The sequence below is a fragment of the Python bivittatus genome, unplaced genomic scaffold (genome assembly GCF_059951505.1).
Source record: "Python bivittatus isolate LINGU-HERP-01145 unplaced genomic scaffold, Pbiv_v1 ctg000480_np1212, whole genome shotgun sequence".
Lineage (NCBI taxonomy): Eukaryota > Metazoa > Chordata > Lepidosauria > Squamata > Pythonidae > Python > Python bivittatus.
This window is the reverse complement of record NW_028277075.1, coordinates 101,774,256-101,791,554: the sequence shown is the minus strand read 5'-3', so window position 1 is coordinate 101,791,554 and position 17,299 is coordinate 101,774,256. Positions and strand designations below refer to the sequence as shown.

At 38.2% G+C, this 17,299-nt stretch overlaps 1 protein-coding gene across 5 annotated transcripts in view; it reads left to right on the top strand.

Annotated features, from left to right (window-relative positions):
- RBMS1 (RNA binding motif single stranded interacting protein 1) overlaps nt 1-17,299 on the top strand; it is a 142,239-nt gene that overhangs the window by 66,968 nt on the left and 57,972 nt on the right. For all 5 annotated transcript variants that reach the window (XM_088146642.1, XM_088146641.1, XM_088146640.1 and 2 more), the window contains exon 2: nt 3,141-3,319. In XM_088146642.1, the coding sequence (XP_088002768.1) occupies nt 3,165-3,319 (155 nt within the window). In that variant the 5' untranslated portion in view covers nt 3,141-3,164. The remainder of the gene's footprint in view (nt 1-3,140; nt 3,320-17,299) is intronic.

Here is a 17,299-nt window from a genome sequence, read left to right as displayed (position 1 = left end):
TAGTCTGGGATACCTTTGGTGTGAATAGAAGTCACACTGGAGTGGTATAGTGCCTTCTGTAGGACTAGTTCACCTTCTTATTAAAAGATGCTTTGTGACTGGCCTTGCCCATCGTGACCACCGTTTTATAAATAAGCAGGTCTCCGTGGCATTCATCTTGTGAGTGTTCCCGCCATACGGGCCCTTGGCCCTAAACGTTTGCTTGATTTAAGGAGACCTACAGTTCTTACAAAAGGCAAGATGCATTTCTGGCTTCAGGGGTCGCTGTTATTTTTTGAAGAGAAAAGGAAACCTTGCCTTCTTTGCTTTTTGTTTTCTCTTGTTAAATTTTATGGAGTTTGGCATTCTTGCTCCCCTGCCCTCCTTACTAGGACTAACAAGTGGGCAGCATTCAACTCTTGCTTATAAAGACTAGATTAAAATTGAGGAACTGGTGGTCCTGCTTGCTCAGGAGGAGAGACCAGGCCTCAGAGGAGTCCTCCTGTGGCCCTGCAAAAGAGGAAGCAGCTGAAAGGAGCTGAATGAAAGGACTGTGTACATCCCCCTTTACAGAAAGGTAGCACACTGGATTCATTATATCAAACTCTTATTTTCTCCATTAGTACTTTTTCATCACTTACAAAAATTATAACTGAATTCTTACTAATTTGATACTTTGTGCTGAATCATCCACCTAACCACACTTTAAATCTAATTCACCAGACCAAATGACTTTACGATCAGATCAAGTTGCACATCATATGTTCTGTTTTCCTAGGCAGGGGTTGGTAATGCAATGCTTGGAAATGCTGAGGGGTCCCTAAGGCTTTGAAGAGGCACCCCAGTCCTCAAAACCAATTTAAAACATCACTGGAAACTCACAAGAGATCACGGCCGCCTTATATTGCATTTGTCACGAGTATGTGCTTCTGTCTTGGTGCCATCTTGATTGTTAGAAAAGGGTGGTGGTGTCTTACAAATCCTTCTCTGCTCTCTCTCAGACTCTGTCAGTATTAGAATTACAGCAGCAAGTTAATTGCAAAGCTGTAAGTGGCTGTATGGGGGAAGGCCAAGGGGACGTGTCTTTCCTCAGATGTACGATACCTTTTACTTTGAAAGTGAATCGCCTTCCTCTCAGATTGTTGCATTTCTGTTTTTGAAATAGCTTCAGCTGCACCTCTGCCATAGAAATGAATCCTTTTAATGTCAAGTTAATTTAGGCATTTCTGGTACAGCCTAAATTATATATCAGGAAATAGCATAAATGGTACAATTATGTCTGCAGGCAAGATTTGCACTGCTTTCTGATTTGGTAATTCTGCTTTGTGAAAAGGAATGCCTTTTTTTTTTTTCTTGTCAGAAAGGTTTAGTGTAAAAGATCACCCATTAGATAGGGCCTATGCAAATATAAAACTGGATAAGTACAAACTTAATACATGCAGTCTCTTAAGGTGAGAAGTTGGAAGCAGACTAATCAGGTGCATTCTGTAGCATGAATTGTCTGTATCTTTTCTGCCACCTTAATTATGGCCTTTAAGACTACATCAAATCAACACTAATTATTGGTTTTATCTTAATCAGAATTTACACACCAGTTTAAACTGTGACTGGAGTTCTAGTTAAGAGGATACCTTGTTTAGCATTAACTGTTACTAATATCAGCATGATATAATGTTTAACTATGGTTAGGAAAGAGATATTGGAAGAATAGGATGGCTGGGGCAGGCATGAAATCTCAGCTCCTGACTGTAGGGATATTAGTATCTGTCCACAGTGGAGAATTTGGAGAACATTGTTAGGTATCCTGGCCATTTTTTGCACTGAAATATTTTTCTTGCACAACTTTTTGAATCTAATCAAGCTAGAAACAATTCACTGGTAAGTGATGAATCAGACATGAGACTGACTTTGTAGCAGTTGGCCAAAATTTTCTTTTTTTGTTTGTTTGTTTGCTTGATATTTAAAGAGGGCACTTTGGAGGAGAAAATACTTTCAGATAAGTAAAACCATAATTATTCCCCCTCACATCTTTCTTAAATGTGCCTTAAGGAAAAAAATGGACCAGTGTGTTTTCCTTTTCGAAGTACGGAATGTACTTACGCTGTTCTGTGGAATGTATTATGTTCCATTCAGCAACGTAACAGGTCAGAATAGAGCTTGCTTCTTACCTTTTTGATCATTATCATTCTTGTCTTTTTGTTTTGTTCAATTTGGTTAATCTCACAAAAAGCTAAGCAGGGCCAGAGCTAGTTAGTGCTTGGATGAGAGACCATCAGGAAATCACTAGGCCATGGGTTAAACTGTAAGCATTATTTAAGAGTTGCCTTTAATCAATGGATCCCTTAAAGCAGTGGCATCTCCCCCCCCCCGCAGGCTTGGGGGGAAGCCTGAAAAAAAGTGGCTGCTTTAATGAATAGCAAAGAGTATTGTATTCATGCGTGGCCTGAAGAAGTTCTTCCCAGTGTTTTCCAAGTGTGCACAGGTCTCTTATAGATAAGACGTATGTGAATTTCTTAGGTTAACATTAGATTGTTTATGAAAACAGAGCATGAAGGTCAATAGCTCTATTTTGAATGTAATGATAGGTTCCTCAACTCACTTACATTTGGTAGCCAAGCCAGCTTCTTCAAGTACTAAGAAATTATTTTTTGTGGAGATACTAATCACAACTGGTCTGTATTTTTCACCCCTTTATTTTCTGTGTTCTAATTTAACAGTAGAAGAGTACTGCATAGTGTAATCCATGGGCAATTGGGGATGGTTGAAGTTCTCTTACAGTGCAGAGAAAGAGCAGTAATGTTGCTACGGCAGGCATAAAGTTTATTTTTGAGATTTCACTTCCGTGGTGATGAAACTCAGTAGACTCTTTAGAAATAGGTTTTCTGAATCTGTTTGCCCAGTATCAAAAGTTAGAGAAAAGAGAAAATACTGAGGACTCTGTGCCAGGATTTGGAATGATAAAATTACTCGTAAGATGGGATTGAATTTGCACCACAAAACCTGTAAATACTTGGGGAAGCAAGAATATTTGGAGCGCAGGGTCATGGCACCGTGAATGGCAGGGTTCTTAGAATAGCTGTATCCGCAAGATACTTTCAGGTTTGTCTAGTGTGCCTTCAAGCTACTCTCCCTTCTGAAACAGTCTTCCTTTCATTTTGCAGCAGCCCATTGTGCCTGCCCATCCAATGGCTCCTCCTAGCCCCAGTATCACCAGCAGCAATAACAACAGCAGCAGCAGCAGCAGCAACTCAGGATGGGATCAATTAAGTAAAACAAACCTGTATATCAGAGGGCTGCCTCCAAATACCACTGACCAGGACTTAGTAAAGCTATGCCAACCGTAAGTACACTTGTTGAAAATAAATTGAGAAATGCATGGTCGAAGATTTAAATTGGATGGACTTATGGAAAGGTCTTTTTTTCCTGGCTCTGCCAACAAGACCCATAGAATTAAAAACAATTTTAGCACAGAAATCTGTTTTCTGTATCAGAACTGAGTGGAGATCATAGTTCTACAAAACAGGGTAAGATGAATAATTTTGCACTGACTTTGATCATTCTTCATATAATTTGAATGGAGAATTATTAAACAATTGGTAGTTAGAAATCCAGGCCTGTCTTGTGGCAGTGACAGCGAATTCTGATCTGGACCCTCTAAAAAAACAGTTTGTCGATGGCACATAAATAAAATATGATGGAGATCAAGAATTATTTTTATTGGTTTTATTAAACGTTGTAGATTCTTTTTCTAGTTTCAGAACTTCTGAGCCAGGTCATTGGTACATGTATAGATTTCAACTCCCAGAATTCCCCAGCCAGCATGGCTGGGCAATTCTGGGAGTTGAAGTCCACATACCTTAAAGTTGCCAAGGTTGAGAAACACTGGTGCATGTGAACAGTAGAGCCTTAAGGGTTATCGGTCTGATGAAGTATTTACCTGGAAGGCCTTATTAGCCTGATACTGATATACTTAAGTTTAAGAGAGATGTTGATTCTGTATGAACTATTTGAGTAACACTAAGCCAAAATTGTCTTAGCAGGTGGCAGCACCTGATTAACTTTGTCTAGGCCCAGAAGCTGAGCAGGGCCTGGCCTGGTTTGAACTTGGGTGGGAGATCTCCAGGGAATATCTTTGGAATAACCTTCCTACAAACAGAAGAACTGTCCCCTTCCTGATAAGTCTTCTGCAAAGCCTGCCTCTTCTGGAGAGTATTTGAGGAGGAATGTTAAAAGTACTCCCCAAGATGTCGGCACCCATTACTGCAGTCAGAACAGTATGTCATGGATGTTTTCTGTGCCTAATGGTTTGTTAGTTGTATGGTTTTTAATCTTATTACTGTAAACACATGGTAAGCTGCTCAGAGTCTCCTAATGGGTGCAGCATATAATCTGTAGTAAATAAATAAATACCGTGGCTGTAGGTTAGACTGGGAAGTTGAAAAAACATTCCAGAAGGATGTTCTCAGTCCAAGGAAAACTACATGGATGCATCCATGAAGTCATCAGGAGTAAAAGTCTACCTTTACTTTAAGCCAATATTTATGCTGCTTGTTTTTGGTTATATGGTTAGACCCCAAAGTGCTTTTTGTATGTAGCGTATTCCATTTATGAAAAGACTATTTTATTCCTCACTCCGAGTATTGTAGCATTTGTAAATAAATCCACTATTCTTCTGCAGGTAAAGGAGCTTGAAAAACCAGAAATTTAAACAGATATTGCAAAGCCACCCTGTTATAACACTTCATGTAAATGGGCAAGTTCTTTTTCCATGAATCTTGGTGACTGTTTGCTTTTGACTTTATAATGAAATCAGTTGGGTATTATGGAGACTGATGATAAACTTATTTGAGGAAGATCTCTGTATAGTTCTTCTAGAGTTTGCTAATTGAAAACACAATATTGTGAAAGTTACTCTGCAAAGCAAATGATTCTCGGTCTTTACCAAGCTGACCAGCTACCACAGTTCCAGGTAGTTTTTGCTCCTGTTTAACTTTTCTCTTTGGAATTCCATCTCTTTATTACCTGTGCTTTATTTGTACCATAAATAAACCATATGACAAGTGGGGATAGAGTGATCCAGCTTTGTCACATTTTAAATAAAATGTATAGATAGTTTGCATTTCTGTTCTGCCTTCTTGGGCATATTAATGGTTCTACAATTATATGAAAGGAGACAACTCTTGTGGAATTTGTAATTGGCAGATCCTGTGGAAGGCATCAGGGCCAGCAGGCTAAGTGCTGTGTTTCAGCAGTGTATAAGATCCTTAACCCTGAACTTAGAAGATAAGACTACATTAAATCCTCCTTTCAATTGCTCTTAACCTGTTGTGTTTAGAACTGTGTAACATAGAACATTGCACATAATTCTAAATACATTTTTGCTTTCATAAACTGCATGTTAAGACCCATTGGCTTTTGCCCCACTGCCATTTTGTGTTTTGCACTACGTATAGAGCCTTATGTTTTCTTTCCTTGCATGGGTTCTGAATGCAACCCGTTTTGATGATATGCTTTTGGGCCACACAGTCTGATTCCTGTATTGTACAAGTTGTTGTATTATGAAACTGATGTCACAAGTATCCACTAAGCTGGAAAGCATTTTTATCATCTTCTTGTTAAAAAAGAGAAAGAAAGAAAATTTCTTCTTTGCCTGCAAATATTCCCGTGGCTGTCTCGTCTAGGGATGAAAAATAACAAGACAAGTGACACTTCAGTGTGCAAGGTATTAACTGATCTGCATCAGCAATGTTTTCTCATGTTTCTAACTCAACTGCAAAGGCAGACTTTATGCAAGGTATGTGTACCCAATGTTAGTTTCAGTTCTGAGCTATGCTAAATGAGCAAATGTTAATAGCAACAAGGTTTAATTTCTGCTCTGTAAATTCTGTAAATATTTTGTGGCCACCATAATAGATGGCTAATCCATTCATAACTGAATGGAACTGGGTTGTTGAAGGAAGTTTTTGTGTATTTACACAGCTCTTGTGCTTCAGTATCTACTTGTTTCTTCTCATTGTTTTATTCAGCTCAGTTCTGGCATAGAGGTAATGTCCATGATAAATTGAACTTTTTAAAAACAATTAGATAATCTTCGGCCTTTTGAGAGAATTTTACCTAATTGCAGAAGTGTTGCATCTTAATTGTCTTATTTGTAGAATTGCAATTTAAAACTTTGCAGTTTTTTAGGTACTACTTTGTGCATTGTTTTTTGACAGATTAATATGGAAAAGTATTTCTGATGGGGAAAATGTTTCTTGTTGCCAGCTTTTTGTCTTTGGATTGTTTCCATTTCCTACTTCTGTTCACCTGGCCTTTGTAACTAGTTTTCCACTTGCATTTTTCTCTGCCAGATTGCAACAGATGTTTACACTCACCTGGGAGAGCAGATGTTTTCAGAGAGTATTAGCAAGATTCTAAAATAATTTAGAGGAATAAAAGCCCTGTTTTCAGTAAGTTGCCATATGTTGAAATACGAATGCGTTTGTTTAGTTTTGCATTAGGACATCCAATCCCTCCTCCTCCTCTTTTGGAGGCAAATGTTAGGCTTGTGGTATGATTTGGAGATGCAGTACCAAATTGGTTGTACTTCTTTTCATATTCTTTCATACAATCAGTCCTTTTTCAAAAATGGCATTGTAATACAAACACTCTGCAAAATCCTATTAGAATATGGAATACAATTAAGCTTAGGAACTATATAAATAGTACCTTTGTGCCAGTCTTTTATTTTGTACCTTAAGCCATATGTATAGGTGTTATAGAGCAAAGCCAAATTCTTCTGTAAGAATTTGAGGCTGCTGCAGCAACAAAACACCTTCTGTAGTCTTTTCTCCTGTGTAATTTACTTATATCTGGTAGGAAGGAAAGTTCCTTGATAAGAGATGCTCCAAGATAAAGGAATTTTTTGTCTGGTACTTTAGAAAATCGTCTAAAACATTGAATATTTCACTTAAATTGTCTCTTTATTAAAATATTGCTCTTGTTGGAACCATGGAGACATTAAACTGGCTTACATGACTGCTTTATGTTGATAAAATTAATAATTACCACCATAGTTCACCGGATTCTTTCAAAATGAAAGGAGCAATGGGAAGGTTGGATTAATAGCATATGAATTTAAGAAAATGTGAAACCCTTAGGTATATACTTCTGTAACCCACTCAGTTTGATGAAAATTGAATGTTTATATATCAAGGAAGCAGAACACACACACACACACCCACACCCCAAACAGTTCTTGCAAAGTCCTTAAAATAGTTCAGTAGATTGTAGTAATTGCCTTCAAAAAAAATAGCTGATTCAGGAGAGGACTTCCTTGCTAGAAGCACTAAGGAAGTCCCAAACCAGCCTGTAGCGTTTCAATTTAAGATGTGCCTGCAGCCCCAGAAAATCCCATTCTATTGTGGCATTTTTCTCTGAATGCATCTCGGATTCGCTATATTTTATGTTATTTGTGGGCTTCTTTGTTAGTGATTGTAGAGTGGTTTTCAAGCCTAGGCAATTCATTAGTTAGAAAAATAAAAAAATGTTTTAAATGAATTCCTCAGCACTTGATGCAAGATTGCCATTACGGCTAGGTTGCATAGCATTTTACTGCTTTTTTATAGGAGTAAGAAGTATACAGACTATAGCTAAAGTAACAGGATATTTTCAGGTTCAAAGAAAAATTTTATTTTGGAGTATACATGGGCAAGAACATAGCATCTGTCAGTAAATTATGGCCCCAGGAAAAGACACAGCTAATACAAGAAGTTGCTGAGAATGTTAAATGAATGCTCTTCAGCTCTGAAGCGCCATTTTCCCCTCAAAGCTGAATCATTGCACAGCCTCAATTTTTTCTGTCCCTCAACTTTCCAGTTTAGAAAAGACACTTAGCATATGCAGATCTACTAATCTCTTAAGGTAACCCTTTTCCAGCTACGTCCAACAGGAAATGTTCTTGTGCTAGTGGTTTTACTTAAAGAGTGGTAAGCTTTTCTAAAACAAAATTAACATGCTTAAATGTAATAAAGAGCACAGAGGACTTGATATGTGCAAAGAAGGTAGTAGTTTTCCCTAGCCCCAGTTAGAGAGGGATTGAAAGTTCAGATCATGGCTGGGTGTTTTGCTGGATGTAGTGTCAATCTCACGTGAATTACCTGTCAACAGAACATTGATAGTATTATGATTCATTAAATAACTCTGATCTTAAACAAATTTATCTTAAACAAATGATCTTAAATAAATGTATTTAAGGTGCTATAAACATTGCTACAATTGTCATCTTTGCTGACTCTGTTATTCTTGGTTGATAGGTGGGTTTCCAGTTAACATTAACATCTATTTGATGTTATATCATAGGTGGCATAGTATTAAATTGTTCTTGCTCATTGGTATTTACTTCTGCACAAATAAGATTTGGTGTTATATTTTGTGCAGAAAATACAATATTCCACTACCAGCGGCAAAGGTATATGCCTGAATAGCTGATTCTTTCTCCTTTTCATCATTTCCAGTAAGATGACAGAGTGGGAGCCAACTAAGGCTGTCCTCACGATTGCATGGGGTATGTGTGTTTTTGGGGGGAGGGGAGCAACACTTACTTGGACAGAGCTGAGTTTTGGGCTGCCCAGGCTACATGTGAATGAAGAGAGGGCCAACCTGGCATGTATTACCGAGACCTGGCTGGGTTTGAAAGTGGGGGTAGCCCTTTCTGAGATGTGCCGAGCGGGGTTTCAGGTGTGGCATCAGCTGAGACTCCGGGGCTGGAGTGGGGGTGTGGCAGTTGTCATCCGGGAATCCCTTGCTGCTTTCAGGGGCGCTGATTATGATTCTGGGGCACTTCAATCTGCCTTCTCTTGGAGTGGGGTCAGAGGTGGCTCAGGAGGTCATGGCCACCATGATGGCCATGGGCCTATCCCAGGTCATCCAGAGCCCGACACGGGACAGTGGTCACACTCTGGATTTGGTGTTCTTGTCAGAGCAGTGGCTACGTGATCTGAAGTTGGGGGAGCTTTTGGTATCTCCCTTGTCATGGTCAGATCGTGCCCTGATTTCCATGGGATTCTCTAGTGCCACTACCCATTGCAGGGAGGCTGAACCCATTAGATTGGTCCGCACCCGGCAAGTGATGGACCTGGATGGGTTTCAGAGGGAGTTAGGGATTTCCTCTGCTGGTCTGCTGCACGGTCCATCCAAAGCCTTGGTTGCTGCTTGGTATAAGGGGCCGGGTGAAACCTTGGATCGGATCGCACCCATGCAACCACTCCCTTCCTGTGGGTTCCATCACTCCCCATGGTTTACAGAGGAGCTGAGGGAGATGAAACCAGAGAAGAGACACCTAGAGTGTCGCTGGTGCTCAACCAAGGCCGAGATTAACTGGACATGGGTTAGAGCCTCTATTAAAGCCTACCTTGTGGCGGTAAGGGGAGTGAAGTGACAGTACTTCTCCACCGTTATTGGGTCTGCAGATTGCCACCCTGCAGCCCTGTTTCAGGTGACATAAGCCCTCTTGGGTAAAGGGGGCCTGGAGCACCTTTTGCAGCAGTGTGCAGAGGAATTGGCTCAACATCTGTCAGATCAAATCGCTTGGATTTGCTCACAGTTGGATGACAGTTTTGTTGCAGGTCCAGAGGAGATGCCTGGGGTGGAGTCTTGCCTGGTTATCTGTTGGACCCAAGGAAGTGGACAGCGTCCTTTGAACTGTGAGCTCAGCCACCTGCTCTCTAGATCCATGTCTCTCCTGGCTTGTGAAAGCAGCCCAGGGGGTGTCATGTGGGCTCTAGCGGTTCTTCTTTGAGGGAGGGGGTTGTCCCTTTGCCTCTTAAAGAGGCTTTGCTGTGCCCCTTCCTCAAGAAGCCATTGCTGGATCCCACCATAATGGGCAACTTTTGTCTAGTATCTAACCTGCCTTCTTTGGGCAAGGTGATTGAGAAGGTGGTTGCATGACAGCTTCAGAGGGCCTTGGATGAAGCAGTTTATCTGGATTCTTTTCAGTAAGGATTCAGACCTGGGTACAGGACAGAAACAAAATTGATCACACTTTTGGACGATCCATTCTTCCCCTCCTTAACCTATCTGTGGCTTTCAACACCATCAACCATTGTATCCTTCTGGATCAGCTCAGGGGTGGCACAGTGCTGTGCTGGTTTGCCTCCTTTTCCAGGGTCAATTCCAGTCCCTGATAATTGGGGAGGAAGAGTCCTGCCCTTGGCACCTACTATGTGGGGTGCCATAGGGTTCGGTGCTCTCCCCTCTTCTATTTAATATCTATGTGAGGCCCCTGGGTGAGCTCATCTGTTGCCACAGGGTGAGGTATCATCAGTATGCTGATGATACCCAATAATACATCTCTGCCCCATGCGAATTAAGTGATGCTGTGAACAGCTTATCCCGGTGCCTGGAGGCTGTGAGGGTCTGGATGGGGAACAACAGGCTTCAACTGAACCCTGGCAAGACTGAGTGGCTTTGGGTTTGGGATCCTGCTGGATCTGGGACTATACCATCTTTGGTCCTAGATGGGGTGACACTGCCCTGGACAGACCTGGTGCGCGATCTGGGAGTCGTGGCTAGGAGGGCCTTCACACAGCTTTGTGTTGTGTGCCAATTGCACCCCTTCCTGGATTGGGAGGCTCTGCTCACAGCCACTCATGCCCCAGTCACCTCCAGTTTGGACTACTGTAATACACTCTACATGGGGCTGCCCTTGGAGAGTATCAGGAAGCTTCAGCTGGTACAGAATGCTATCTCTTGGTTGTTGTTGCAGATTTATTGATGATTGCTTTTTCCTTCTTTCTTCCCAGATTGCTAAAAGGTTACATAGAGGCTAATTCAGCACTGCAGTCCGTTATTTTGAAGCAATGCACAACATGTTTTGAATTTGATCCATTTCAGATTTGAAATTGCCCATTATAAGCTCAAAACAGTTGTCCCATATTGGAAGGGCTGGAAGTGTTACGACAACAAGTGTTTTAGGACACTAGAGGACAGTGGTTGGAAAAGGGTTACCTTAATACAGTAGATTAGTAGATCTGCATATGCTAAGTGTCTTTTCTAAACTGGAAAGTTGAGGGACAGAAAATAGTGAGGCTGTGCAGTAATTCAGATTTGAGGGGAAAATGGCGCTTCAGAGCACGCAGAGCATTCATTTAACATTCTCAGCAACTTCTAATATTAGCTGTGTCTTTTCCTGGGGTCACAGTTTGCTGACAGATGCTCTGTTCTTGGCCATGCATACTTCAGAATACCATTTTTCCTTTGAACCTAAAGCACTGAATAGCCCCCTTCCCCATCACCAATACACTTGTAAATATTTTGTTAATGCATTGCTTGAAAATCGACGATTCTCTGTAAAGTAGTGGATATCCTGCCGTGATAGGCTAGATTACCTTTGAGAAACTTTCCAGCTTGATATTCATTCACTTTTATGAAATCTTAGTAGCTTTTGGATATTTAAATGTTCTACTTAGTACCATTTTTAATAAATTTTATTGCTTTTTAATTAATAACAAAAAGGAAATAAACACAGAAATAATAATATAATAAACACAATATAGTAATAAAATAAACACAAAAATAATACATAAGAAAGAAAACATCAGAAGGTGATATTACAAAAAAAGTGACAAAGTACAAGAACAAAAAAAACAGCTGTAGCATACATTATACAGTAAATAGTTACACATCTATATATATTTATCTAATGCAAATATTATTCAAATGCATATATATTTCCAATACATTTATATAACTCATTTTTAACCCACTGTATTTTGTATAAATGAGTCCCATATTTCATTATACTTTCCATATAAAGTCTATGTCTATAGGCAATCCGCTCATAAGTAGCAAGTGTAATCAGGTCTTCAGTCCATTGACTAAATGGGGCCATACATTTATCTTTCCAATGTTGCAATATCACTCTTTTGGCCATAGTAAGGGCACGGAGAATCCATTTACATTGTCCAGTTGTCAAGTTCCATGTACTAAGTATATAGTTCAAAAGAATATTATCCTCTGAAAATTTTAGCTTTTGTCACACAATCATATAGTCCAGGACTTTCTCTCCAAACTTGCTAAGTATAAGACATTGTAAAAATGTATGTTTTAAAGAAGCATTGTCCTTATTACATCTCCAACAAAATGCTGTTTTTGACAATCCTTTTCTATACATACTTAGTGAAGTCCAATAAGTTCTAAATATTATTTTTTGTTGTATAAGTCATAATTTAAGGTCCATGGACACTCTTGGTATAGAAGTTAAAACACTCTCCCATTGTCTGGGCAATATAGAAACCTCTAATTCTTTATTCCACTCAATAATCTTTATTGCATGCAATCTGCATATCAAATTGATTTATTGATAACAAATATCTATACAAACTAATAGTAGGTTTTTAGTTTCAAAGGATTTAACAAGTTGTTCTAATATCTCAGGTATCTCAGAACCTGAAAATGCTGCTGGTCCAAACAATGTTGTTAACAATGTTCTAATTGTAAATATTGCCATTGGGTTACATCTGGTAGATATTTATCTCTTAACACAGCATACATTAAAAATTCATCTTTATCATCTATCAATTGGTCCAGAGTCAATATCCCCACTTCCATCCAATTTTTCCATATCACCATCTTTTTCCCAATTTTTAAAGTTGGGTGTCAGTTTGGCATGGGAAAAAGGATCAAATCTTTTTTTATCAGACATTACGTTCCATAGCTTTCTAACTAATGAAATTGTTTCCAGAGATATTAGAGTTTAGTATATTTCAATCCTAATGCTGTCCATCTGACCAAAGATGTTTTTATATATATATTCCAAAGTTGCCCAAATCAGAAACTTAACACCACTTGTTGGCTTCCAGTATTTAATACTTGACAATAGGTAAGCTTGATGATATAGCTCCAGATTTGGGAGACCAAATCCTCCCTCATTAATTGATAATTGCATTTTCTGTAAAGATTTTCTTGGAATTAAAGAACTGTATAGAAATTTTCTAAACAAATAATTTATTTTCTGAAAATATTTATTTAGCACAATTTTTTGCTGTTGATGTTTTAATTTTTTTCGTAGAGGGATCAAGGAAGAAAATTGGGTAGTGTGCGTGTTCTACTGTATACAGTAAACTTTTGGTTTAATGGACTGCAGCTTCACAGACTTTGGATACCATGAATAAGTTTTTCTTTTGGACCCCACTCCTGTTTAATAGAGGATTGTTTACCAAATCAAGGGTTTGTCCATTTAATTGTTATTTTACTGCAAATGAAGCCACTTATGTGAATGAATACAAATTATGAAAAACGATGAAATTTAATGGACATCTCTTCCTCCAAGTCTTTAAATCAAAGTTTTACTGTAATGTATGCATACTTATTTCATTTCATTTCATTTCATTTTAATCCTTGAATAGGAATGAGCAGGTTATATGGACAGGGTATTGCATGATCTGATGATCTTTCAGTGTATCTATTTCAGAAACAATAGCCATGTTTGCTTATAACTTGCAACAAGCAGCGGGCCGCTGTATGTTGCTTGGTTCTTTGTGTGAGTGGGTGAAGCTAACAACCTTGTAAGATTCCATCCATCATTGGCTTATTAGAACATGTGTAGTACAGAATGTAGCTTGTTCCTTTTCTGAGTACTCAGATTTTAAAACATGTTCATTCTTGGCTTCTCAATTTGGCTTATTTAGAGAATAATAATCCAAGCTTGTAGTTTGCAAAGAGAACACAGAGCCGCCAGTGGTTGTTAGTTACACCCTCTCGCAGGGAGAAATCAAGGGTGAGGAATCAAAGGAGAGGGATTGAGCTATTTGCCAGTTTGTTGCATATTCCTAGAAAAATCAAAATTCTAAAGAATTTTGGCTTGATGTTGAATGTAAGCAGGCACCACTGAAATGATCAACCAGGCTTTCAAAGACTTTCTGAAATGGTTACTGTGTTTATATATTTATCCTTTGGATTGAAAACATCTTAATGTCTTCAGTGTTGTAGTAATGGTGGTGGTAGTCATAAAAGAGGAAAAAGCTATTATCTGTCTTCTAGTCATAGGAAGAAAAAAATCAATTTAAATAGCCAAGAAATACTTTATTTTGGGTTTAAATATTTCCATTTTGCCTGGAACCAGTTTCGATCTCGACTAATGATTTTAAGTAGAACATTATTCAGTGATGCAACTTACATTGATGTGCTTACTTTGAAGTCTTGGCTGAATAATTACAAATAATTATATTGGTCAGTAAGATTCAGCAGAGAATTCTAACTGTTCCTTCAACTGAAATTACTTTGGCATCTTCCCAGGTTCATGGTAAATGGGCCCCATCATTAAGTGTGTTGGTGCATTTGCTTCAACTAATGTGTTATAAGCCAGAATCAGCAGAGTCCTCTGGATGAGACGATGGTTGGGATTACTATAATTTTTTTTCTCCAGTGGGAGAACTCAAGGGGAGACTAACAGGAGACTGTCTGGAACTGATGGATCCTCAGATTAGTGGGACTTCTGTTTGGAGGAAAGGGAGGGGGACTCAAGTTCCTTCTTCTAATCAGTTGGTTGTATATTTGCAGCAGTTGGTTGATGCAAAAAAAACATCCCATTTCTTAGGATAGTCTTAATTAAGTGAGAGTTTGGCAGTGCAGCTGCAGGAGATGAATACATTGCATGGATAAAATAATCAAATGTGGAGATTCTGGTTCTTCTGCCTGTGGCTGGTGATTTGTTCTTTATTTTTTAATCTTACATGATAAGGATCAAATAAGGAATTCCAGTAATTTAAGCCCCTCCCTCCCTCTCTTCCTTCCTTCCTTTTTTTTGGGATTAAAAAATTGAGGTCTAATAAAGATTTCCATTTAGGTATGTCCAGCCTCCCCCCCCCCCATATTCACACCAATTTACTGTTTCCTTATTTTGGGTTGGCTTTAGTTTCTCTTGTTGAATCAAACATAGGCTTTTTCCTTTATATCACTTAATACTTCTCTGTATTGTAAATGCTTTGACTTTGTCTCTTAATTTGATTTTCATATGTGTTTTTATTAGCATAATCTTACAAAGAGAATAATGCAGGATTCAAAACTTAAGCTTTAATAGTTACATTATTTTTTTTTATTTCTGTCACTCATACATTTTCATAATAGAAAAAAATAAAAATAATTGTAAACATGTAATTCAGTGTTCTTAGTAATCCCATAGCATTCTTATTCTAGAGAAACCATTTCAAATTTAGACAAATGATGTGAAATTTTGAAATTATTAAATGAAATTAGTGTAATTTATTAAATAATTTGTGTACATTAATAGTAATTTTTAAACTATTTAATTGATTCATGCTTCCTATGTTGGAAATACTTTGTATATGTTATATATATCTAAAAATATTCTCCATTAACCAGATGAACTGAGTTTTTAAAAAACAGATAAGAATAAATTTTATGATCAAACACATTTTACAGCTTTGCGTGTAGATTATTTTTATAGTTGTACTTGAAAATAGCTTAAAATACTAAATATATGACAGTATATGCTTCCATATACTGTACTTGGAATGTGAAGAGGTGGCACATAAATACAAAGAGACTTAAAATCAAACACATTTTAAGTCTCTTCGTATTTATATTCCACCTTTTCACTTTACTGATACTGGGCATAATAGTTGGAGAAACCCATCTTGAACTCAAAACATTTCATATTTGCAATGTTTTGCACACTCTTATTCTGGAGGGCTCCCTAATTGGGCATTGTAGATACAGGAAGAAAAGCCAATTCCCTAATAATAGTCATTTGTTTCATAAATTTAGTTACAATAGTATCAGTATATTTCTAAAATAGTATTTTGAAAACTTCTGTTACTAAGTTCCATCCCACATCATTGATTAGTACTTACAGAAGAACTAGCAGAAATTAAGTAGAAATATATGCCACATGGAAATATGACATAATTTTTCTTGCATTTTATTTCAAGTTCTATAAGGAACACAAGAGCACAATTCTATGATACAACAAAAGAGCACCATTAAAAAAAATAAACTGTATCTAAGTGGATAGTAAGAATGGGGAATGGAAAGCATTTAAAGCATTCCCAGTATCAGTGTTAGGATGCAGTCTTGTTGTCCCTAACAGGATGAGTGGAAAAAAAGGGTTGCTGGGGGAGGGAGGTCCTTTCTTGATCCCTGAAAGCAAGAACAAAGATTAAAGCAAAAAACAAAATAACAAATTTTGGCAATTTGCTTAATTTTCGTTATGCATTAATATGATATTTCCTTATCAATTGTTTGTAAATAAAGTACTCTTTTATCATTTACATTAACGTTTATCACAATCTGCCACATGCTATTTCTTTTTTACATTTAGGATCATTTACTGCATTTTTCCTTAATACAAGTATCAGCACTGATTTTATATTGATGATGTATTTCTTACTTCACTGTCAAGCAGTAGGTAGCAGAACTGAAAAGAATGTAGTAGAGCTACATATATTCTCTTCTGTTGGAAGAATGTAGTTGAGCATGTAAACTTATTTGTCTTTAAACAAGAGTGATAAAAATTAATAGACTAGATCCTTAATTCAGTGAGCAATAAATTGTTCCATTGTAGCAATTGGAATATGACTTTGATATCCAGATATAGATGTGATAAAGGCCAGGAAGTTGGATAAACTGTGAATGCAGAGAAGTTGGAGACAGCAAAGAAGAAAAAAACAGTGGATTGTGGAAAGAACATGAAGATGAAGGAGAAAAGGAAAGAAAGAACAAGGAAGAGTCCATTAGAGTTGAGCAGCTGATAAATTCAAATAAATAAATTAAGAAAAACTGCACAAAGGAAAACAGAGGTAGAAAGAAAGAGTGGTGGGGTGCAACATGATTAGAGGGATTGTGAGAGCTCTAACTCCATTCTGATGTGAGAGTGAAGGCTTTGAAAGGAAGGACAAGGAGGGTCTAGAGTTTCCTGGATTGTGGGGAGTTATGGTAGATGGATTCTGCTTGGGGGCTAGTAATATTTTGTTGACTGGCAGAACAAACAAGATTAGCTGAAGGTGTATATTAATTAATTGAGGGGATGAGAATATGTAAGTGGTGGGCAGGTGCTACATCTCAAGGTTTGGGTAAATGGGCAAAGACTGGGCCATTTGAGGAAGCCTGAGGGTGAGAGGCTAATTTTGACAGGGACCAGCAAAGATGGTGTGTGACAGTAGGTACTGGGCTGACTGTTATGTAAGAGGGATGGACAATTTGGTACCAGTCCCCTCTTTTTTACCTCAGTAACCTGTTCCTTCAGTCCTGGGCATCACATTTGGAGCTGAAAAGGAAATGCTATGGAGATCTTGACCCAATGTCTGGAGGCTGCAAGGGTCTG